Source organism: Delphinapterus leucas, unplaced genomic scaffold, assembly GCF_059928025.1.
Source record: "Delphinapterus leucas isolate spDelLeu-1000000601 "Yukka" unplaced genomic scaffold, BTC_Dleu_Yukka2 spDelLeu_asBTCV2_sq25, whole genome shotgun sequence".
NCBI classification, from domain to species: domain Eukaryota; kingdom Metazoa; phylum Chordata; class Mammalia; order Artiodactyla; family Monodontidae; genus Delphinapterus; species Delphinapterus leucas.
In genome coordinates, this window is record NW_028322234.1 from 5,058,291 (window position 1) to 5,083,733 (window position 25,443).

Consider the following 25,443-nt stretch of genomic DNA (forward strand, 5'->3'; position numbering starts at 1 on the left):
ATGAACTTTAGAATAAATGGTATGTTGCTAAAGAAGATTCTATTGCTATTTTTTTAAACATCTTTATTGGAGTATAGTTGCTTTACAATGGTGTGTTAGTTTCTGCTTTATAACAAAGTGAATCAGTTATACATATACATATGTTCCCATCTCTTCCCTCTTGCGTCTCCCTCCCTCCCACCCTCTATTGCTATTTTTTATTGGGATCATTAGTTACAGATTAATTTATAAATGACGTTGTTCTGATGCTGAATCCATGTCTGTGAATGGTGCATCTGAGAATCTTTCCATACGTTTAGCTAATCTTTTGTGACCCCGGGAGCAATGTAACTTTTCTTCACATAGGTCTTGCACATATCTTGTTAATTTCTGGGTATTTGGCCTTTTGTATATTTGTTTCTACTGTAAACATAAGCTTTCCTTCCATTATTCTAATTCTAGTTTGTACATAAGGAAATGATTGGTTTCTGTATGTTAATTTGGAGCCACACCCCTTACAGAATTCTCTTCCTGTTTATTCTAGACTTTTTTTTTTTTTTGGCTGAATCTCTAGGGCTTTTCAAAAATGAAATCTTTTAATCTACAAATAGGATAATTATGCCCCTGCTTTCCAGTGTTTATATTCTGCTTTCTTTTCCCTTATCCAGCTGCAGTGGGAAATAATGGTAGGAGGGGGTAACATCCTTGTCCACTTCTCTGCTCTGATTGCTTCCAATGCTTCTTGACTCTTCTTACTATTCCAAGGAAAACATAGAAAAGGCTTTTGCACACTACTATGTATTACAGCACCGATTTATTTTTTTTTAAAAAAAGACTTAGTAAGAACTTAAATTATTAAAAGCAGAGAAGTTGAAGAGATTATAGGTCAGTAGAATATCACAAAGAGTAACAACATGGAAAATGATAATGTATAATTTAATTTGTAAAAACACTATCTAAAAATTGGAGATATAGTACAATTATAACTATCTAAAACTGAAAATTGGTGATAAAAAGGGAAAGAAGTTTACCAAGATGTTAACAGTGGTTGCCACTGGGTAACAGGATTAAAAGTGATTAGTTTTCCTAATTTTTCTTTTTTTTCCAAATTTTACATAATGAGGTGATATTATGCCATAGTGGGAGAAGGACTTTTGACCAAATTTAAGGACTAAAAGTGGAGTTGTAAGCAAGCTCTTTTGGGCATAGCTCAACATTAATCTCTACTTGAACCACTCCAAAGGGGGCAGATGAACCCTAAAGGAAGGGCAAACTCTGGGCAGTCATTGCGGTACCTTTTGGCCTTCTAGAGCAGCATCTAGAAACGTAATCTAGAAATGTTAATGCCAGCCATGTATGTGGTTTCTGATTTTCTGGCAGACACATAAGTAAAAAGAAACAGGTGAAATTCATTTTAACAATATCTTTTATTTAACCCAATAAAACCAAAATATTATCATTTCATTATGTAATCAACATAAATAATAATATTTTACATTCTCTTTTCCTACCAAGTCCGAAATCCAGTATGGATTTTACATTTACAGCACATCACAATTCAGGCTAGCTGTTTAATATGCTTACCATATGTGGATAGTGGCTAACATAGTGGACAGGGGAGGTCTAGACACTGCTCTGATTTGTAGATTTCCAGAAGAGACAGGTGTTGGAAAAGGTGCGCACCCGCGCGTGTGTGTAGACACAAGGCCAAACAAAAGGTGCCTGAAGTATAGCAAAACTCATGGAGGAAAAAAATTACCTAAAATAAAAATCAAGATTATGCGGGCTTCTCAATAATGATCCCTGTCTCCCACTCCCTACCCCACCAAATACCTTTCACTGAGCAAAGCCACCCAGTCTGGACATAAATATTTTTCTACTTTGCTACATAAAGGATAAAAACAGTCTTCCTCTGCCATGTATGGTAGGCAAGCCCAACATAGCAACCTTCAATCTAGAGTGTGAATCTTTCTGGAGGCATGTGAGGACTGCCCAAAGCAACATCTAGAGCCTTGCTGTCCAGTAAGGGGCTATTAGCCACATGTGACTATTTAAATGAACTGTAATTAAAAATTCAGATGCTCAGAGAACTAGCCACTTTTCAACTGCTCAATACCTACATGTGTTCTAGGCTACTTTTGGGGGTAGCTCAAAATCCCAGTCCTCAACATGTGCATGTGCTTTTGCCTAAAACCACGCAGCTGAAAAAGTCCTGGGACTCTCCTCCCAGGGTTTGAAGCTGCCTGGGTCTTTTCTATGACAGAGCACACACCTCGTACTGGTATGGAGCCAGATGGATCAAAGACCCATTTCTACAAGGAATCCCCTTCTATTCCCACTATTTACCTGCATCTATAAAAAATGTAAAAGAAGTGTGGAAATGATGCTGAACATTTGCTCACTCAGAGCAGGCAGATAGCTAGATATGAGCAGAGAAAGGAGGGGCACAGGCCAAATGGCAGGAAACCATATATCTTCTGAACACCGGGGCTCCTTGGGCAAACAAAGAAAAGCAGGAACCTCCAGACTGACAGGAAACCACATATTTTGGGGTGATGTGTCCTGGAGGCAAAGAAAGGTGAGAAAAGGTGGGAATCTCCAAGGTCCAAATGTGACATTTTGCTCAATATACCCTCATTACAATAAAATTAGCCTGGCAGATAAAAAGTTCCCATTATGCACCAATGCCATGACACTACCGATCAAGGCTAAATAAGGACAAAAATCACTCCTCCCCTCGGGAAGGTGGATTTGGGATGAAAATCAGGAAATACGACCCCAACCCCCCCCTCCTCAATGAATATTCCTTCCATTTATTTCTGCACCCCACATCACCGGCTTGCCAAAGAAACTCAGGGTAGCTCCTCACCTGGGTCCGCCCGCTCTTCCGTTCAGAGCCTACTAGCTAGCGCTTAAACCCTCAGTTTCTTTCTTGACCTCCATGTCTCATCTCTGAATTTTTTCTGCCGTGAGACAAGAACCTACTCTCCTGTAACAACTACAGCGATAAGTAAAATCCATCCAAGTAACTTGCATATATTGAACTATTAAAAAATCCATCTTATTAAAAGTTGTGCTTCCAAAGCATTTTACTTTTTGTCTAAGAATTGATACTAATATTGTGCTATACACTTTTATTAATAATTCAGAAAATATTTAACACGAGAAAAAAATTGTAAACTAATTTTGTTATGGAAATGCATGCTAGGGTGAACGATAAGACTTAAAGCATAAAACTACTTTACATTAGAATCAAATTCAGTGATGCACATAGAACTAAAATATTTTAGATTAGGATAAAAACCCTGTGAGGTACATAAAGATATAGGTTCAAGGAAAATACCCAAAAAGATGTAAAATTCCTGACTATATAAAGTGGATAATAGTATCAAATCGTCACGTATAATAGTTGATAATAGTATCAAATCGTCACGTATTTAGAGTCCTTTGGATGCGTCTTAAAGAATGAGAAGCTGTTTGGTTGTTATATATTTTTTTAATGTCAGTATTCACAATGTGCCCTCAAGATGTCTTCTGCAATTACTTAAACTTAAGATAAAAGATATTTAGATGTTACTTTAAAAAAAGGATCGCTTTTCAGTCATTTCAAGCTGGGGTTTCAGAAGCCGACACCGGAGGTCACTGCCCCGCTGCCGCAGCTGCAGAGTTGGGGTCAGGTCTGGTCCCTGAGCTGCCCGTCCGGGAGCGCTTCGCTTCGCTCTGAGGGCAGGAGCTCTCCAGCCGCCGCGCCAGCCCCTGTTAAGACCCTCAGGGACCCCAGTCCCCGCCCTCTCCTCTGCCCTCATTCCTCCCTCCCGGGGTCGCCCACGCAGCCTCACTTTGTAACAAGTTACGTTCAAATACAGAGGTTATCAGGTGTTTATTCTACCGAGCCACTTATTTGCTTTATTGTCTGCCCCACCCCAGAACGTAAAGTCCTTGAAAACTGGAACTTCGTCAGTCCACCACCCTGCTCGCGCCACAACGAGCACTGAATTTATCTTAATAGTAAAGGAACGATACTCTCTCTGCGCCCACTCAGTCGCGGAGCGCCTCGGGTCACGTGCCCGAAACGGGAACTATCATCGAGTCAGTCCTCCAACCTCCCAGAGAGGACTCGGAAGTGCCCCAGAGCCGGCGTGAGTTATTCCGGCCGGGCCGTCAGCGCTTTTGTCCCGCCGGCGGCCGGGCTCCCGCGGTGCCCCCACAGCCAGTACGTGAGTCCGAGGCCGCCCGGGCTCCCGCCCCCGGCCCTAGCCTGCCACGCCCTTCCCTTCTTGGCAGGGTGCTAGCTACCCCTCGGGTCTCGGGCGGGATCCGGGAGGAAGCGCGCCCCATCCCCACACATACATCAGGAAACGCGTTCGGGGAAGTGGAGGGGAGGGAAGATTTCGGGCCGGCCGAGGGGTTTAGGGCTCGCCCCTGGAATATAACGGGCTCTCTGCACGCCCCACCTCCGGGCGGGTCCGAGGGGGTCAGGGCCGGGTTGGGGCTACCCGGTGCGTGCAGAAGGGCTGGGGCCCCGCACCCGTGTTTTTCAACTCTTCGCTGCTGTTTCGGGCGGGAAGGGAACACTGAAAATTAGTGCTTTAAAATAAGCCCCCGTGGCAGTTCAGTTTGGCCTTGGGATTTGAGAGTGAATACAAGCGTTGGAGGGACCCCCCCCGCCGCTTCATTTTTCTTTGATGGGGCAGTGATGTTGAGAGACTCTTACCGCAGGTGTGGATCGAGCCGCTGGGAGGCGCTTCTCGGCCTTCGCCCTAGGGGAGCTCACCTGTTTTACAGACAGGGGATCAGGCTGCCTGTAGATGCCTCTCACAAGATGAGAAGGAATTGACTAGGTACCAGGGAGAAGAAGGTCGAGGAGGCTCCTAGACCTGGGGACAGCCTGTGGGAGCCCAGGCGTGGGGATGTGAATTAGGAATGGGGAATGCCGGGGCTGGGTGTGCTGCTCTAAGACTTTTGGACTAGGAGGCCACCAGGAGTGTTTTCTTTTTGAAAACACGAGGATTTTTTCTTAAATAAGTTTTTGACTATGTAATGTATTCATATGGTTCAGATATTAAAAATATGAAAAGATGTCAGTGAAAAGGTTTTCTTCTGCCCAGCCGTCTGCCTAGGCCCAACCCCAGTAGATAACCAACCACATTTGTTAGGTTATTTGAGTCTATCTTCCCAGAGTTTCTTTATGCAAACACTGGCAGATCTGAATGTAGTTAGTTCCTCATTTTTTTACACAGGTGGTAAGGTACTGTTCAGAGTTCTGCCCCTTGCTTCTTTTGGTAAATCTATGTTAGAGGTCATCAGAACACAAACAGTTTTTGTTTTTGTTTTTTTAATACATTGTTGTGGTATTGGACTGGACATTGTTTGGATGTTTTGGATGTCCTGTAATTTTTTAGATCTATTCAGGCCATTTGCGTTGTTTCCAGTTTCTTTGTTACATCAAACAATGGCACACCCAGGGACATTGTACCAGGGCTTATCTGAGCAAGGGTTTTTAAAGAAGGGATTAACAATGATAAAAAAATTTTGTTTTACATTAACTCTGCCATTTATTGGTAGATTGTTAAATATGTCAATACATTATTATAATAAGTCATGTAGAGTGTTTAAGGAACAAATTAAACCGAGTAACTTTTCTCTCCAGAGACTTGTGTTTATGATACTTAGCCTTACAGTAGCCTAATCAACCATCTTTTAATGACTGCCTTCAAGCCAGTCTTTGCCCCTTTAGCTTCAGAAAATCTCCTTTGCTTACCTTATTCCTTAGGATGACTAGAAGTCTCTTCTCCCCTACCAAGCTTGAGAGTGCTCTATTTCATTTTTTACTTTAAGGAAAAATCACCTTTAATCATAAGGATTAAGCAGTAGAACCAACTTATGTTAACCAATTACAATTCTGATACTCGTAAACTTAATGCAGTAACTAAATCACAAATCGTACTCTCTCTCTGTCCATCTGCGTATCACTTTTCTCACTCCTTAGTCTCATCTTTCATTTGTCCCATCCTCCCACTTCTGTCTTCTGAGTTGGTAAGCATTTTGCCCTCACATTCCCTCTTATTTTCTCTTTTTCTTTCTCTGGTCACCTCCAAGTCCAGTATAATATCCAAGAACTTAAGACACATAATTCAGATGGTAGATTGATTTATGGAATATGGTTGGTACTCTGAAAATCCACGGTAGCTGCAGGTGTTGCACCTGTTGCTTATTGAATTGTGTTGTCAAGGGAGGAATTTTCAACCGGAGTGAGCCACAGTTCCTCTCTTGTGAGTTGTCTACTCTTGAGAAGTGGCTCCTGACTCTCCTGGGCAGGGATAGTAAGAGTTACGGACAGATTCTTACTATCTGTATGTTCTTTTCTAGGCATAGGTGGTAGAATATGAACAGCATGAAGCACACATTTTCCCGGAGGTGTGTAATTTGGAAGGAGTGGATGGCTTTCTGTGGCTGAAACTTTTAACTGATGTAACTAGGTTATTGGGATGTAACCAGTTCTCTCTCTGTTGAAAACTGATTAGAGAGGAGTTCCCCATCATCAGCTTTGAGAACTTTTAAGAAATTAAACCTGTCTGTCCCTCTCTGTATGCAGGAGTTGTGCTTTTGGAGCGATTCCTTTCTTGTGTCATAGGGGACACATGAGCTAGCCACCACATCAGTCTTGATTGGATTATAACAACCTCCTTCTAGACTGCAGGACTCAGTTCTCCCCCCACCCCCCGCTCCCAATCCATTCTCCCATTGCAACTAGTATGAGTGATCTGTATTTCTTTTAATTTTATATTATGAAAAAATGTAAACATAACTGGAAAGTAGAATAGTACTGTGAACTCCATACATCCATCACTCAGATTCAACAGTTATTAGGATTTGGCTACATTTGTTTCCCTTTTCCCTTTTTCATTTTTCTTTGTTGAAGTATTTTAAAGGAAATTCCAGACATCATGCCATATTATCCTAGCATACTTTAGTCTTAAAAAAAAAAAAAGATAATGGCCACAATGCCATTATCTCACACCATCCTAAATTAATTCTGATTCCTTGATTTTATCTAACAGGAATTGGTAGACTTCTGGGTCTGTGGTCTGTTTTTGTATGGCCTGCAAGCTGAGAATGGTTTTTACATTTTTAAAAGGATGTTAAAAAGCAAAGCAAAGAGAAAAAAAGGAAAAGAAAAGTAATAGAGTTGTATGTGGCCAACAAAACCTAAAATGTTTTCTGTCTGGCCCTTTACTAACTCCTGATTTGATCGAGTAAGTGATCTTTCAAAATGCATATCCGAGTTTGTCCCTCTTTGTCTAAAACCCCTCGGGATCAAGTCTGGACTCCTTAGTATGATGGGCAGAGCCTGGTGCAGCCCTTCTTTTTGCCCACTTATCCAGCTGTGCCTGCCATCTTCTGTTCCAGATGTCCAGAGGTGGTGGACACCAGCCCCTTTGCACCTGCTCTTCCCTCTGTTAGAACTATTCCTCTCTTCTTGAAGCTCTTCCTAGTTCTTTGAAGCAGAGTCTATCCCTACCCCTTCTTCCCTCATCTATGACTAGTGTCTGCCATTTTTATCGTGTTGGTTGTTTTCCTGCCAGACTCTCATACTAGTTTGCAAGTCCTTATTGGCCAGGACTTGTTTTATCCATCTCTGTGTCCCTAGGACTAGCCCAGTGGCTGCAGAGAAAAGTAGGATATGGATCATTATATAAGTTTGCTGGGTAACACTCAGTCGCAGAGATAACTGAGATACTAGAATGTATCTTCAGTAATGTTTGTAAGGATAACTTAATATTTTGTTATTCTCTTGACTGTCTTTACAATTTAGCAGCTGTCTTAGTCCTTGTGGGCTGCTATAACAAAATACCGCAGACTAAGTGGCTTATAAACAGCAAATTTATTTTACATAGTTCTGGATGCTGGGAAGTCCAAGACCAAGGCCCCAAGGGGTCTCTGTGGTATCTTTTTTCTAAGAACACTAATCCCATTCATGAAGGCTCCACTCTTCGTAACCTAAGTATCTCCCACAGACTTCCCACTTCTAATACCATCATTATGTTTTAGTGCTTTTCTGCCTGTGTTTTTGACTGAACTTTTCTTAGTCTTAGTATTGATTAATATGAATTTCATTGCAAACCATCTGTTTTCAATGAAGCTACATGTTTGTATTGCTCTGTTTTGATTTGTGGTTAAGGGGATTGGATGAACTACAATCAGATGATGGGAAACTCTGCTTCCACCCAAACAGAGGAGGTTAAGCAGGGCTAGAACAGGGAGACTCCTGGAGTCTGCCTAGGTTAGAGAGGTAAACAGTGAAGTATTTGTGATTTCATGTAGACCCGGCCAGTCAGCAGCCAATCAAACAAGGAATCCGAGAGGACATGAAGGGAACTGAGAATTAGCCTGTCAGAGAGAGGGGAAAGGGTCCATCTGGGTCAAGCATTAGTAAGTGTGGTGTCAGCAAGGGGTGAATTAGCATGGCCCCTTTGGTGTTTAGCAAGTCATTCCAGCTGGCCAGATGCAGAAGGCTTCAAGCACACTAGGTAGCCTGGGAACACCCACTGGGGAGTGTTCACGTGTGCATTTTACAAAATTCTTGACAGTTATTGGAAGAGAATTGGAAAGGGATAAGAACGAAGGTAGGGAGACTATGGCAGGAGTTCAGAAGGGAATTTAGGAGGGCTTAAACTAAGGCCCTAGCAGTGGAAATGGAGTGGGGGGTGGCGGCATGAGAACTGTGTAGGCAGTGGAATCAGCTGGTCTTAAGCGGTCTTTTGGATGTGGAGTGGTGAGGGAAAGAGAAGTGCCCGAGACAGGTGGATATGAGGCTCTATAAAATTGAAGAGAGGAGTGTGGGCCAGAGATGAGGTTCTACAAGACAGCTTGTAGGAGCCACGCATATATATGGGACTGCCCAGGGAGAGCATGTAGAGTCACAAGAGGAGAGGTTCAAGATGGGACAGGGAGCCAGGAACATCCAAGGGCTAGCAGGCGGGGGAGTCAGCACCTGGCCCTGAAGAAGCTAATGCAGCATGGTCTGAGTGGAAGAATTCAGATTAAGTAGATGAGGCATGAGGGGAGACGGGACGTGAAGACCACTTTTCCAAGACACAACTGTGAACAGGAAGACAGGATGGCGAAAGCAGTACCTGGAGGGGAAGGTATAGTTGAGAGAATTTTAAATTTACATTTTGACATTTTTAAACTTTTTTTTGGAAATAATTTCAAATATGTAGAAAAATTTTAAGAGTAAGAATAGTGAAAAAAATACCCTTTACTCATTTACCTGTGGTTAACATTCTACTTCATTTTGTCTTCTCTCTCTTGCTCTTTCATGCATATCTATCCATCTGTTTATCTATCTATCTATCTATCTATTTTTTTCCTAAACCATTTGAGGGTAACTTACATACATCATGCATGGCCCTTTATCCCTAAACACTTCAGTGTATATTTATAGGGATATTCTCTTGCATAACTACAGTATAATTGTCAACTTGAATAAATTTAAATTTGACATTACTTTTGCCTAACTTATCATACATACTCCAGTTCCATCAGTTGGCACGATTATTTTTTATAAAGCTTGTCCCTTCACTACATATCCAGGTGAGGTCAGGTATTGAATTTGTGGTCAAATCTCTGCAGGCTTCTTTCATATGGAACATTTCTATAGCCTTTCTTTGTCTTTTATGAAAATGACATTTTTGAAGAATACAGATAGCTTTTAGTAGAATGTTCTTTATTTTGGATTTATCTGATCTACCTGATGTTTCCCTGTTTCATTTCAGGTAATGCATTCTTATAGGTGATGTGTCCTTCTCAGGGCATCACTTCTGGAAGCACATGATGTTTATCTGCCCCCACTGACAATATTAACTTAAGACCCCTAGCCAAGACTCTCCACTGTGTAATTACTATTTTACCCCTTGCGGTCTATGGGAGAATATTTTAAGACCATGCATATATCCTGCTCCTTGTCAGAATTTCTCCCTAGATTTAGAATCCATTGATAATTCTCCCCTGATCCAGTCTTTACCTTGATAGTTGCAGAAGGCTGAGTTTTTTCTTGCAACTCTACTACTGCCTCCACATTTACCAACCGGCCCTGGCATTCTGCTGTCAGCAAGAGGCCTCCCTTTCTCCCCTGTTTGTGCCTGTATGTACTCATGAAATCCTATTTTCAATGGCTTACAATTCTTTACATAATTATTATGGAGCCTAAATTCGATGTTGAAGCTGGGTCTTGTGCCCACATTTTTGTTTTGTTTTAAGCATCTCCTTATTTGCTGGCCTAACAGGATGTCTCAGCTCCTTTTGTACCTATCCTGCCCCCATCCTGGAATCCTCCTGCTTCCTTTTACTAGGCTATGGTAGTAGAGACACAGAACAAGATGCTAGATGTGTGCTTGTTAACTCAGGTATTTTTGTTTCTTAGCTGTCAGCAGACAGAGCTAGAGAATATATATACATTTACACATGTATACATACAAATTTAAATACATGTGAATATACATTTATATGATGTGCACATTTATATATAATTTAGAAATCATGAGTTCACACCAGTACCTCCAATTTGTCCACAAAGGGTTCTTTCTTATCTTCCCCTGTTCCATATCTTTATATTCCTTCTTCCTCCAGGAGGGCCCTGGCTCTCAACTAAATCGACACATTTACTCAGTCTCATAATAGATCTAAAATTGTTTCTGAATTGTTTTGCCCATTCCACTACAGAAAGCAAACCTGCTAAAAAGGATTGTTTGCAGCTCTTCCCCACTTCCCCCTCCAGCCTTCCCAAGACTGAGAGTATATAGTATAGTCACATACTATGTACCCAGGTGACATGGGTTAGTTCTTTGTTTCTTTTTTGTTTCCTTCTTGTTATGGTATTCATGTGAAACACAAATGAGTTAATTTGTTTCCACTTTCTGGTTTCACTTTCCCATTGTCCAGTTTTGTCACTGATTTAATTTTATTCTTTGAGTCTGCAGAACATGATCATGCTTCCGTGGGTAAAGACTATACAAAAAGCTGTACTCTGAGCATCTCTCTCCCCTCTCCCTTCTGTTCTGTTCCCCCACCCTACCCCTTATAGGTAACAGGCTTCACTGTTCTGTGGATTCTCACATTACTGAAAAGATAAGCAGCTGTGTGCTTGTTTTTTTTATTTTCTTACGTAGAATGTAGCATATATGCTTTTCTTCACTTTACAACCTATCATGGAAATTGCTTCCTATCAATTTATAGAAATATTCCTCATTCTTTTTTAGTTCTCCAGTGTGTATATGTGCTGTTGTAGTTTATTTAACCAGTCTTCTGTGCTTGGACGTGTAGGTAGTTTTCCAAATTTTGTAATTAAAAATAAGGCTACGATGAATAACTTTGTGCATATATACTTTTGTATTGTTGGAAGTGTATCTTTGGTTTGAATTCCTAGATGGGATTTCTCGATTAGAGAATAATGCATATATAGTTGTGTAGATATTGGCAAATTTCCTTCAACAGGGGTTATGCCAGTTTGCATTCCCAGTAATGGATGAGAATGCCTGTTTCCCCACAGCCTCACCCACAGAGCATATTGTTAAGTTTTTGAATATTTGCCAATCTGATAGATGAGAAAGGGGATCTTTGTATAGTTCTTATTTGCATTTCTCTTATTACGAGTGAAATTGAAAACATGTTTAAGGGCCATTTTAGTTTTTCTTTTTGTGAATTGTCTTCATGTCTTTTGCCCATTTTTCTGTAGGATTTTTAGACTCTTTTTCTTCAACTTTTAAAAATTCTTAGTATATTAGAGATATTATCACTTATATAAGCACTTATATATGATGTATGTTGCAAATATTTTCTTCCACCTTGTCATTTATTTGTTGATTTTACTTATGGTATTTTTGCCATGCAATTTTACTTTGATTTCTATATAGTCCAGTTTATTAATCTTTTCATTTATTGTATCTGGGTCATAGAAAACTTTCTCTATACTTAGGTTATGGAGGCATTCACCCATGTTTTCTTCTAGCATTTGTATAGTGTTTTTAATATTTAGAGATCTGCTACGTTTGGAGTTTATTCCTGTGAATGGTGTAAAGAATAGATCTAATTTTATTTTTTTCCAAATGGCTTTATACTTGTTCCAACACTATTAAAAAGACCGTTTTTGCCTCAATAATTTGATATACCATCTTTATCATATACTTGATTTCTTTGTGTAATTGGGATTATTCTGAATTTTTATTCTATTCTGTTTATTTATATACCAGTACCACACTGTTTTAGTTATAGCAGCCTTTTGGCATATTTAGATATCTAGTATGGTTAGTTCTCCTCCCTTGTAGCTCTTCCTTTTCTTTTTTTCCCCCTGACAAATTTTGTGGGTTTCCCTGGCAGTTTTAGGGGATTAGTTTTATGGCTGTAGAAACTTGAACATCTTTCTTTTCTCAGGGCTGAGGGTGAGTAGAGGTGGAGGGGCCAAGGCCAAAGGGAATGGATGGAGCAGTGTCTCTGATGTGATGGGAGCAGGATTCAGATGAACAGTGTGTTGCTGTTGATGGTCTGGAATTCCACTGCCCACCCAGTAGCACTCACATTTTAAATGGCATGGACTGCTCTGCCCAAGGAAGTAAAGAAAGGGAGCAAGGAACTAGGTCATGCCAGCATTTCTCAGTGACTTCTAATGATCTCTTACCTAATATTACTTAATAATCATTTTGTGAAGCTTTCTCAGAAGAACCACCTTTTTAAAATGTCTACTGAGTGATTCTTTGTTTTATCTTCCTGGTGATATTCTGGGTTCCTAGCTCCTCCTGTTCTGTAAATTTTAATTCAGAGTCCATCATTCCAATCCCATAAGCATAAGTTCGATCATGAGTGTGATTCTTTATATGTGTCTACTCCAGAGTATATATCTTACTTTTAGTGCCCTTGCTTTCTCGTTTCTGAGTAGAACTACAGAGTACCAACCAAGAGGGTCTGATACCCAGGGTAAGAGGGGAAGTCTGAATTTTAACTAAGTCTAATCACAAATGTCTAAATGTCTAAGGTTGGGGAACAACTAGTTTAGAACTGTTTCTTTTGTTCTCAAGAGTCAGTCTTTTAGCAGGTGGATGCTGATGGAGTGCCAGCTGTGTGTAGAGTGCCTTCAGGGGAACAGAGAGTCACTGCCTGGGCCCTAAAATCTGCTTTGAGAAGGGGTTTACCTTTCCCGAGTCCTGTGGATTATCCTCAGGTTGTAGCCCTGATCCAGTAACCTGACCTTGATTAAATAATAAAGTAGATGGTATGGCATATAGAACTACCCAAGTGACTGGCATTGTTCTCCATACCTTATATATGTTATTTAATGTAATACTCACAACAGTTCTGTTGCCCTCATTTTACAGATGAGGAAACTGTGGCATGAAGAGGTTAAATAACTTTCTTGAGGTCATACAGCTAGGTATTTGAACCTAGGCAGTATTATTATCCTTTGCTTGATGGTTTGTGTTTTAGCTTCTGATCTTTGATATGCTCTGACTGCAGTTAGCCCGTTCATAAAGTAGGAGTGAAAGCCTCTGCCTGGCAAGCCAGAGTGTGTTCTTCCATGTAGAGTTCCTCCCTGACTAACTGCTCTCCAGGGTCAGTGTTTTCCTTGGAAGGGAAATCTAGGAGGGCCACACCAATGACAGGCAGCAGCAGCTTGTTTTCTTTCTCAAGTCTGATGTGACTGTCCTCATGATTTCATAACCAATTCCCCAATACCTCTACTCATGTACTGATTTCTCCTTTAGTTTTGCTTGCCTGCCCTCTGCTGATTATGTCTTCTTAGCTTTTGTTTTATTACTCTTTCAGTCTCCTATTTTTCAGAAATTACTTCTACCCACTGTTTGTTTTTCCAAGACTAGGTGGCATTTTTCAGAAATTGATCAATGTTACCTTTGGTTCTGTGCGTCATTCCAACCCGTTTCAACTTGCCCTCATGCTAAGCTGTTATGCAAGAATAGAAAAGCTCTCTGTTCCATTGACAATCCAGGGCTCTAGCATTTTAGCATTAGCTCCAGAGGGACAGAAATTTTGGCATGTCCACCACTGTATCCCCAGCAGTTAAAAATGGTACCTATCACACAGCATGTAGTCAATAAACATTTGTTGAGTGAATGAGTGAATTTGGATGTAATTCCTTCAGTTTCTTCTAAAGTGAAGGTATCATTTTCATTTTCTTGGTTTAGTGTCACATTTGAAGACGAGGGGCACTGAGGATGAGGAATCAACTGAAAAGTGTGAAAATATTGGAAATGCAGAATCTGTGTGGCCAAAAATGGAAGGTCTTCACAAGGATCATATGCAGGAATCTAAGGTTGGTGAAACTTGTGATTGGGATAGCAAGGTAGAGAATCAGATGGAAAAGCCTGAGGGAAAAAGAATGAAGGAAGAGAAAAGTGGCATCAGGGAAAAGATTGGCAAAACCAAGAATACAGCAAATATAAAGACAGAACATGAAGATGAGGCATCTGAGAAAAGCTTACATCTGAGCTCAAAACATGTTACACACCAACCTGTCTGTATAGAACAGAAAAGCAGTGAACAAGGCAAATGTGTGGAGAGCATTAATGGAAACTCTCATCCCATTCTACAGCAGAAAACCAGTGCTGTTAAGAAATCACATAAATGTGATGACTGTGGGAAATCCTTCAAATATAATTCCCGACTTGTTCAACATAAAATTATGCACACTGGTGAAAAACGCTATGAGTGTGATGACTGTGGGGGGACTTTCCGGAGCAGCTCGAGCCTTCGAGTCCACAAGCGGATCCATACTGGGGAGAAGCCGTACAAGTGTGAGGAATGTGGGAAAGCCTACATGTCCTACTCCAGCCTTATAAACCACAAAAGCACCCATTCTGGGGAAAAGAACTGTAAGTGTGATGAGTGTGGAAAATCCTTCAATTATAGCTCTGTTTTGGACCAGCATAAAAGGATCCACACTGGGGAGAAGCCCTATGAATGTGGTGAGTGTGGGAAGGCCTTCAGGAACAGCTCTGGTCTCAGAGTCCACAAAAGGATCCACACAGGTGAGAAGCCCTATGAATGTGACATCTGTGGGAAAACCTTCAGTAATAGCTCTGGCCTTAGAGTCCACAAAAGGATTCACACAGGGGAGAAGCCCTATGAATGTGATGAGTGTGGGAAGGCCTTCATTACTTGCAGAACACTTCTAAATCATAAAAGCATCCACTTTGGAGATAAACCTTATAAATGTGATGAGTGTGAGAAATCGTTTAATTATAGCTCTCTCCTCATTCAGCATAAAGTCATCCACACTGGAGAGAAACCTTATGAATGTGATGAATGTGGAAAGGCCTTCAGGAACAGCTCAGGCCTTATAGTGCATAAAAGGATCCACACAGGAGAGAAACCTTACAAATGTGATGTCTGTGGCAAAGCATTCAGCTATAGCTCAGGCCTTGCAGTCCATAAAAGCATTCACCCTGGGAAGAAAGCCCATGAATGTAAGGAGTGTGGAAAATCATTCAGTTATAACTCACTTCTTCTTCAGCATAAAACAATTCACACTGGAGAGAGACCTTATGTATGTGATGTGTGTGGAAAAACTTTCAGAAACAATTCAGGACTCAAAGTCCACAGGCGGCTTCATACTGGGGAAAAACCATATAAGTGTGATGTGTGTGGAAAAGCCTATATCTCACGCTCTAGCCTTAAAAACCACAAAGGAATCCATCTTGGGGAGAAGCCCTATAAATGTAGTTATTGTGAGAAATCCTTCAATTACAGCTCTGCCCTTGAACAGCATAAAAGGATTCATACAAGGGAGAAACCCTTTGGGTGTGATGAGTGTGGAAAAGCCTTCAGAAATAATTCAGGCCTTAAAGTACATAAACGAATCCACACTGGGGAGAGACCTTACAAATGTGAAGAATGTGGGAAAGCCTACATCTCACTCTCAAGCCTTATAAATCATAAAAGTGTACACCCTGGGGAAAAGCCCTATAAGTGTGATGAGTGTGAAAAAGCCTTCATCACATACCGAACCCTTATAAATCACAAAAAAATTCATCTTGGGGAGAAGCCCTACAAATGCGATGTGTGTGAGAAATCTTTTAATTACACCTCACTCCTTTCTCAACACAGAAGGGTCCACACTAGAGAGAAACCTTATGAATGTGACAGGTGTGAGAAGGTCTTCAGAAACAACTCAAGCCTTAAAGTGCATAAAAGAATCCATACTGGTGAGAAGCCCTATGAATGTGACGTGTGTGGAAAAGCGTACATCTCACACTCAAGCCTTATTAACCATAAAAGTACCCACCCTGGCAAGACACCCTACACGTGTGATGAATGTGGAAAAGCTTTTTTCTCAAGCAGAACTCTTATAAGCCATAAAAGAGTCCATCTTGGGGAGAAACCCTTCAAATGTGTTGAGTGTGGGAAATCTTTTAGTTACAGCTCTCTCCTTTCTCAACACAAAAGGATCCATACAGGGGAAAAACCCTATGTGTGCGATAGGTGTGGGAAGGCATTCAGGAACAGCTCAGGCCTCACAGTGCATAGAAGGATCCACACAGGTGAGAAACCCTATAGATGTGATGAGTGTGGGAAGGCATACATCTCACACTCAAGTCTTATCAACCATAAAGGTGTCCACAGTGGGCAGCAGCCGTATAATTGTGAGTGTGGGAAATCCTTCAATTACAGATCGGTCCTTGACCAACACAAAAGGATCCACACTGGAAAGAAGCCATACCAATGTAACGAGTGTGGGAAGGCTTTCAATATCAGATCGAATCTCACCAAGCATAAAAGAACCCATATTGGGGAGGAATCTTTAAATGTAACAAATATGGGAAGTCATAGTAGCGCATCACAGAAGAGAACTCACGAGGGAGGGAATGCTCTTGGTGGGACCAGGATGAGCATGTCTCTGTAGGAGGCAGAGCTTATCTAGTATTAGAGAACCCAAATGGAAGAAAAATCTTATAAGAGTGTCTGAGGTCCTTGTTCATGGCTTATAGTTTATGTAGTATAAGTGAAACCATGAGTAATTTTTTTCTCTGTGATTTTCAATCATAGCCAGGAAGGAAGGTTCCAGTGTCAAAGTAGTTGAGCCCTTATGGAATATAAAATAGTTCGTACTGGGGATAAAACCTATCAAAGTTATGGAGTATGAGAAAACCTTCAAAATAAGTAGATATTTCTGGACATAAAAAACACAAATGAGAAAAAGACTTCAATTAGAAGTCTCATAGTCACCATCAGAAAGTTCATATTTGGGTAAATTATGTGAATAGAAATGTAGGAAATTCAGGTATAGCTTTGAATTCCAATTATCCATTGGTCAGTGGAAAAGATCCAAGAAGGACCTCCAGTAGGCAAATTCAGGGAGAGGCAGGCTTCAGGGAATATAAATTAATATCATAGTGGTCATGAAGAATAACTTTGATTTAACTGATTTTCGGGGAGTGATGACAACTTCTGAAATAAAATTTGGATTTCATTGTAGGAAATGTAAAAAGTGTAGACGTATAAATCTAACAGGAGATAGAAGAGAGTCACTCATAAATAAATTCAAGTTGATTGGACTGTTGTAATGTTGTGCTATACATTATTGAATGGGTGAAACTTTAAAATTTTTCAAATGAACCCTCAATGAATGATGAATGTGTGATAAGTGAAAACCTCACACATTATGCTACAAATGAAGAGTTATACCATGGACAGAAATTCAGCACATTCAATAACTAATGGAACACATCTTCAACATGAATTTGTACCTTACACAAAAAGAATTGATTCAGGGATTCCTATGAATAGGAATGATGAGAAGGAGAGCATTTTATTGCAAGAGCTAAAAAGCTAAGTAGCTACCAGTAATGGAGGAATAGGAGGAAATTCATGCTTCTTAACAATCCTGTTAAATGTTTGATTGTGTTACTGTAAAGATTTCATGCACTGCGTGTGTGTATCGTCTGTTGTAAAATGTTGTGAATACTTTATTCAGGGCTCACTCTCGGCCATGAAGAGCCAGATAGTTGTGGCAAGGTAAGGTGAAACTCCAATAAAGGAATTCTTCAAAAGTAAACAGGCTGTTACATACTTTAGGTGGAGCATCATACAGAGAGAGCCATTTGTGTGTCTTTGGGGGGTAAGTTATACCAGATCCAAACCAAGGAGTGCCCAGGGGACTCATCTCACAGGGCTAGTAGCTCACATTTCATGAGAAATTAGGTTGTGCCTTCACCAGGAGAAGTGCAAATTGGATTAATCCTCATACTAGGGCTGGATCATAACCCCTGGGAGTGGACAGGCTGTGTGAGTGAGGAGTCACAACAGAGAAACAGTTCTCTTGGGAACAGATAGAATTTAACAAAATATTGTTAACTATGTGTAAGACTGTTAACTAGGTAACCCAAAGAGTGAAAAGCAAAGTCTTCTGAGAAGTCAAGTCTGAGAATACTCCAGGTGGGGCTTATCAGTAGAGACGGAGTTGTAAGTCAGGTCTCTCTGGCTCCAAAATCCACTCTTTACAAGAGAATAGTCTCTGGACAGATAGTTTTCTGATTCTCTCTAGGATTCCTGTTTCCAAACATACAGTTTCCATACCTCTCTTTAGAAGTATTTCTTTCACTTTGCCTCCAAACAAGGTAAGTTTTGATGGAGGAGGGTGGAGGTGGGGGAGGGATGGTTGTAGAAAAGGGAGAGGGAAAGAGCATTTCTGCCACTCAATTTCACTTTGAAATGTCATGACCACACTTGCTCTTTGTCCTTCTCTACATGCAGCACTGGCAAACCTGACCCTATCCACAGACTTAGATTAGTGTATTCAGCAAATACTTGTTGAGGATCTGCTAGGCGTATCCATTGTGCTAGGTACTAGGAAGCAGGAGTAGGTAGAGGAGAGAGACCCACAGCAAAGCCACCCTAATGGATGCTGAACTAAACTGTGGGCTTTCCAAGGAAAGTGACTTCCACCTACTGGGAAGGGAGGCACCGATGACATCTGAGCAGGATGTTGAGTTGGGTCCTTTTAAGAGAAGAATGGGAAAAATAGGATGGCCTGATCAAAGGGAGCGTTGGAAACACTCATGCATTGTCCAGAGTGGCCAGTCCCTGGCAGTTCTGGTGTACAGTGGGCAGAAAGGAAAGAGGCCATGGAGTATTGATTCCCAGTGGTCACTGAGCATCGACCAATCTTTTCATTGGCTGAATATAGGGCCAGCTCTAACTGTTTTAGATGATCAGGTTACTTAAGGTTTCCATGTGGCCAGAGCTGTTGGTGTGCTTGTGGCTCGAAGTCCCCAATCCCCTCACACACACACATCTACATGAGCTCCACCTGGACCTAATGTGTCACCTACTTTTGAAAGAGACACAGGTTAAATAACAAGGGAGAAGACAGCTACCACAGGAATGGGGATTCTGAGTGCCCCAGCCCACTGAGCACCTCCTCGTGCTCATGTTCCTACTACAGCCTCCATTGACTTGGACACATGGAAAATGGGCCCACAGTCTACCTAGGGCCAGATATGTGCTTCTTGGACTGATCCCAGATGAGGAGGGGTCTTCAGGTCTCCAGCCACTCCAGGCAGACTGTGAAGAACAGATCCAGTGAGCTGGTGCAGCTGCATCTGTTCAAGGCCACCTCAGGACTTGAGCTGGTTTAGGGACCACCAGCCACCACCACCTCCCAGAGGACGTCTGACATGCAAGAAAAATAAAATTGCCAAGGTGTAGGTAAATTGAAACACTGTGTTTTTTAAAATGCCATGTCTAATTCTCAAGGCTAAAAGATAAATAGAATTGGAATATTGGACAATAGTAGGTAAATTGGAAGCTGGGACACCTGTGTGAAAGCAGGCTGAAGTGCTTGTATTATTTAGGAGGAGGGTGAAGATGCTGTTTAACTCTAGATTTTATTGAGTTAAATATGGTAAAATGTCATGGGCAAGCACTAGAAGGATAGAAATAAAGTATATAAATCTAAAAATCTTGACTGGAAAATCTCAAAGTCTAGAAAAGAAAAAATGATGTTGAAAAGGTGAGACAGTACTTTGTTTCTGGTGAAGGTAGTCTAGGTTCTTTGGATCAGTTTCCCACCTGTTTTTTAAAATGCAGGTGGTGTGCCCTCCCTTCCCCTTAAAAGAGCGTGGAGGCTGAAAAGACTGCAGTTGAAACAGGTAGGGCTGTTTTAAGGTGGGATCTCGTCATCAGAGGTGAACACCAAAGCAGCTTAGGCCGCAGACTTTGCTGATGATGCAGAGTTAGGCACCACTTCACCAGCCACAGAGAGTGAGAGAGAGAGGATGATAGGGCCAGGTTCACCCAAGGTGATGAATCTTATAGGTGACTCTTCTGAAGTTAAACTGGGTTCCCAGAGTATTACACCGTCAGGATGAAAAACCCAAATCTAGACCCATCCCCCTCCCCACCCCCAGGGTACTTTAGAGACTGACCTCCTTACGGAGCAAAGCAATAGGATTGAAGAAAAAGAGAAAAGAGAACATCCTGACAATTTGTGGTCCCTGACCAGCCCTTACAACCCGGGTAAACACAACTTGAGCCCTGGCAGAAGCAAATAAAAGTTCCTCAGAAGAGGACTCCTTCAATTTAGACCTCAGGTAACAATTTTTCAGGGGAAGTCGTCAGCAAGCAGTCAAAGATAATCAGGCATATAAGGAAAAAAGGCAGCACGGCTGGAAACCAGCAGAAAAACAGACCCACATAGATGTCACATTAGAATTATTCGGTGCGTTTGTGAAAACGACCGCTTAAAATATTTAAAGATGTATTTGGCAACAGATTGTGAAACAGGAGGAATGAGAATTGGTGAGCTGAAAGATAGGTTTGAAGTAGTTATCCAGAATGCAGCATGGAGATGGAGAAATATGGGAAAACTCAGAAAGATGGGATGGTCTCACTAGGAAGTTTTAACATATATTTAACCACAGTCTTAGAAGGCAAAGACAAAAGAAAAGGGACAAAGGTAATTGGGCTGAGAATATTCCAGAACTGATGAAAAATAACAGGTCTATAGATTTAAAAGCTCAAAGAATACAAATTAGGATAAATTTACAAAGTCATATCTATGTGCATCATAGTGCAACTGCAGGAAATCAAAGAAAAAAATTAACAGCCGAAGATTTAAAAATTACCTTCAAAGGAACAGACTTCTCAACAGCAACAATGGAAGCCAAATGAGTGGAATGAAAATGTCAGTATATAGGTAGAAAATAACTGTCAACCTAGAATTTTATACCTGATGAAGGTATCTGTTATGAATGAGGACAAAATAAGCACATTTTAAGACAATTTGTTCCATTCATTCCCTGCTGACCCTCACTAAAGGAAATTTTAAAGAATGCACTTTAATATAGAAGGAAAGTGATCCCAGGTGGGGTTTTGAGATGCAAAAAGAAAGAACAAAATAGGTGAGCAAATGTAATAACATTTTATACCAAACAATAAAAACGTAGAGTTGTTAAGATAGGCTTAAAATACCAGACAAGACTGATAAATAAGAGAGAGTAAAAAGGATTGAGGTATTAGGGTGAAGGTTTTGGTTACTCTCGTGAATATTGTAAAATCTAGAGGAATCATAAAAATACAACATATAATTTCAATACTAGTAGAAAATTTTAAGCAGAAAGGTAAATTTAAAAAGAGGGGTGACACTACTGGGCATATACCCTGAGAAAACCATAATTCAAAAAGAGTCATGTACCAAAATGTTCATTGCAGCTCTCTTTACAATAGCCAGGACATGGAAGCAACCTAAGTGTCCATCATCGGTTGAATGGATAAAGAAGATGTGGCACATATATACAATGGAATATTACTCAGCCATAAGACGAAACGAAATTGAGATATTTGTAGTGAGGTGGATGGACCTAGAGTCTGTCATACAGAGTGAAGTAAGTCAGAAAGAGAAAAACAAATACCCTATGCTCACACATATATATGGAATCTAAGAAAAAAAAAAAGTCATGAAGAACCTAGGGGTAAGACGGAAATAAAGACACGGACCTACTAGAGAATGGACTTGAGGATATGGGGAGGGGGAAGGGTAAGCCATGACAAAGTGAGAGAGTGGCATGGACATATATACACTACCAAACGTAAAATAGCTAGTGGGAAGCAGCCGCATAGCATGGGGAGATCAGCTCGGTGGTTTGTGACCACCTAGAGGGGTGGGATAGGGAGGGTGGGAGGGAGGGAGACACAAGAGGGAAGAGATATGGGAACATACGTATAACTGGTTCACTTTGTTATAAAGCAGAAACTAACACACCATTGTAAAGCAATTATACTCCAATAAAGATGTTAAAAAAAGGGGGGGGGTGAGACCAAAAAAAGATGGTAAATCTTCCCCCAAAATACCAATATTTAATTTAATTTCACTAAATGACAAAGATTGTCAAACAGTGTCTCTTCGGGCTGCTATAACAAAGTACCACAGACTGCGTGGCTTTTAAACCACAAAAATGTTAATTCTCAAGTTTAGGAGGCTGGAAGTCCAGAGTGATTAGAGATCAGCATTGTTGGGTGAAGGCTTTCTTCAGGGTTGCAGACTTCTTGTTGCATCCTCACATGGCAGAAGGGGCTGGGGAATCATGTGGGGTCTCTTTTATAAGAACACTAGTCCCATTCATGAGGGCCCCACCCTGATGACCTAATCACCCCCCAAAGGCCCCCACCTCCTAACACCATTACACTGTGTATTAGGATTCCAACCTGTGAATTTTGGGGAAACACAAACATATAGACCATAGCACATAGGGCGAAAGTACAAAACCCCACTATGTTGCTGCTTACAAAAGACTCAAATATAAGGACACAAAGTCTGAAAGTAAAAGAATGGAAAGAAGTTATATGAAGCCAGTAGAAAACTGGTGTAGCTCTACTAATATTAGATGGAACAGGGACTTCAAGGCACAAACCATTCCTAGAGATAAAGGGAGGTTTACATTAAGACAAAAGTTTCAGGGAAGAAAAAACACTGGGAAGATAGAACAGTTATAAGTTAGTATCTACCTAATAAATATGCAGAACTCAAAGGAGAAATATAAAATCTACACTCATGATGAGAGATTTTTTTTCACCTCTCTTTAGTTAATAGGACAAGCAGACTAAAAATTGGTAAAGACACAGATTTAAACAATAAGATTAACAAGCATTCTAATGCATATGCATGGAACAATGCACTAGTGTGTCAAGGATGCATATTTTCTCTCAAGAACACATGAAAATTTTCAAAAATTGATCTACACAATGGCATGTGTCAATTATATTCCAATAAAGTTGGGGGGGTGGGGTTGACATATATGCTGGACCATAAAGTAAATCTCAACAAAATTTAAATAATTGAAATTAAATTAGAAAGTAATAATAAAAAGTACCTAGAACATGTCTATAATATTAAGAAATTTATAAATACACTTTAAAATCATGGTTCAAAGAAGAAAGTATTTTCAACTGAATGACAATGAAAATACTACATATCAAAACCAGAGGGATATTGCTTAGGCAGTGCTTAGAGAGAAATTTACAGCCTAGAAAGATATTTCAGAAAACCTGGTAATCACCAAAGCAACATCTCAAAAAGTAGAACAATCAAAATAAATCCTAACGAAAGTTAAAATAAGGAAGTAATAAAGAGCAGAAAAAAACAAAATAGAAAAATATAGAGAACAGAGCTAAATGTCTGTTTCAAATCAGGTGAGACTGATCAAGAAAAAAAGAGAAAGCATGAATAACCAAAGTCAGGAATAAAAAGGGGAATGCAGAGAACTGTAAATTTTTCTTCTCTGAACATACACTGACCTCCTTGCTCTCTGCTATTCTGAGAGAATAGCTCACTCCTAAATTCCTGAGTCAACAATTCCGAGAACAGGATGTAACAGGCCCAATGAGCCAAATCAGGAAGAAAAACTAATTTCTGTAAGATTGCAATACCAACCTGACCAAAACCCACCAAAATCGCACTGTTCAGTGCTGCTTTTGTTTCTTTCCCCTATAAAACCGCTTTCATTCCTCAAGTTTGATGAGACGTTCCCTTTCAAACTCCCTGTTGCAACAGTTTGAATAAATTCCCTTTTAGTTGAAGTCTCAGCGAATTTCTAAAGTTTTATGTTACAAATGCTACAGACATTAAAACAATAAGATATTATGTCACAATTTTTTGCCAATAAATTAGAAATTTTATGTGAACTGAGGAAATTCCTAGGGAGGAGAAAAACTTAACCAAAACTTACTAAAGGTCTCACGGCTTATGGATGTGGAGAGTATGGGAAAGACTCTGAAATGAGTTCAGTTCGTATGGAATTCACAGGAGGGGCAAGCGGAGGGAGGAGCAATAAAACAGGAAGGGAAAACCTTAATAAACAGTGAGTTTAGAAAAGGCTTCCATAGGAGTGTGCTCTCTATTTCTAGCAAATTTGTCGGAAAGTGAAAGCCTGAAAAATAATTTCATCTTGGTTTATGTACAGAGACACTAAGGGTGAAATGGTACTGAATACCAGTCATGCAATGCAAGGAACTTTTCCCTCATGAGATTCAAAACTGAGAAGTGGTCACCTGAGGATCAGTTAGCTGAGGACAGACAGTGGGGACGTGAAGTCTGCATCAAGAACTTAAGGTTTCCCACGGAATTCCCTGGGAGGTCTCTCCTTGCCTCTTCCCCAGCCTCAGCTGAGGGCCTTGGCTGGAGACATGCAGAAGGAAATCAGAATACTTAACTCGATTCTTCTTTCCATTGAGTGTTCCCATTTAGACCTGGCAGATCTTCTCAGGCTATGAATAGTATCAGTTATGCTCAGGAAGGAGTTTGTGTGAATCCCATGTAGAGAGGTGACATAGTATAGTAGCCAAGAGCACAGCCTCTCCGCCATGAAGCCTGGGTTCAAATAAGGACTCTCATTCCCTGATGACTTTAGACAAGTAACTAAACCTTCTGTTTTTTGCTTGTGTGTCCTCATCTACCTCTTGTTGGGATAATAATAGTAACAACCTCAGAGGTTGTAATGAAGGTTGGAGAAGTTAGTGTTATTAGAGCCCTTAGAACTGTGCCTGGACTGAGAAGCATTTGTAGAAGGGTGTGGGAAGTAAGTCTGGCAGTGTGGTGACCCCTGTCCAAGGACTCGAACATTTAGACACTCAGGCAATGGAATGTAGGCCCTTCCTCAAGCCAAGAAAATCCTCCAAGGACCACCCTACACAATATTTGAGAAAAAAATTTTTCTTGGATGAGTTTACTCAGTGGTATCTTGCTTCTAAGCAAGCAATCCACTGTTTCTAAGCAAACATGCTTTGTCTTTTTTATTCTGGAAAAGGGGTCAACAGGAGGAGCCTCCAGCTCTAGTCCAGTGATCAAGAGTATGGGTGGGACAAGGGCAGCTTCACACTTTCCTTGCTGGCTAGGCAGCCTGCCCACTCATGTTGTATACATTTTGCTCCCCACTTCCTCCCCACCACTATGTTTTCTTG

The 25,443-nt window shown here is 40.7% G+C and overlaps 2 protein-coding genes across 3 annotated transcripts in view; both read left to right on the forward strand.

Moving 5' to 3' along the window:
- The first annotated feature begins 4,102 nt into the window (after positions 1-4,102).
- On the forward strand, positions 4,103-25,439 carry ZFP62 (ZFP62 zinc finger protein). Of its 2 annotated transcripts, none has more exons than XM_022558622.2 (2): positions 4,103-4,192; positions 14,175-25,439. In XM_022558622.2, coding segments are annotated over exons 1-2 (2,718 nt in total). In that variant the 5' UTR covers positions 4,103-4,191; the 3' UTR covers positions 16,892-25,439. The 2 variants fall into 2 exon arrangements, with proteins under 2 accessions (XP_022414330.1, XP_022414329.1); XM_022558621.2 differs by lacking the exon at positions 4,103-4,192 and adding an exon at positions 4,214-9,128.
- MGAT1 (alpha-1,3-mannosyl-glycoprotein 2-beta-N-acetylglucosaminyltransferase) overlaps positions 14,200-25,443 on the forward strand; it is a 64,373-nt gene continuing 53,129 nt past the window's right edge. Inside the window, exon 1 of the mRNA XM_089905176.1 lies at positions 14,200-14,302. The gene's annotated coding sequence lies outside the window, so the exon portion shown is untranslated. The remainder of the gene's footprint in view (positions 14,303-25,443) is intronic.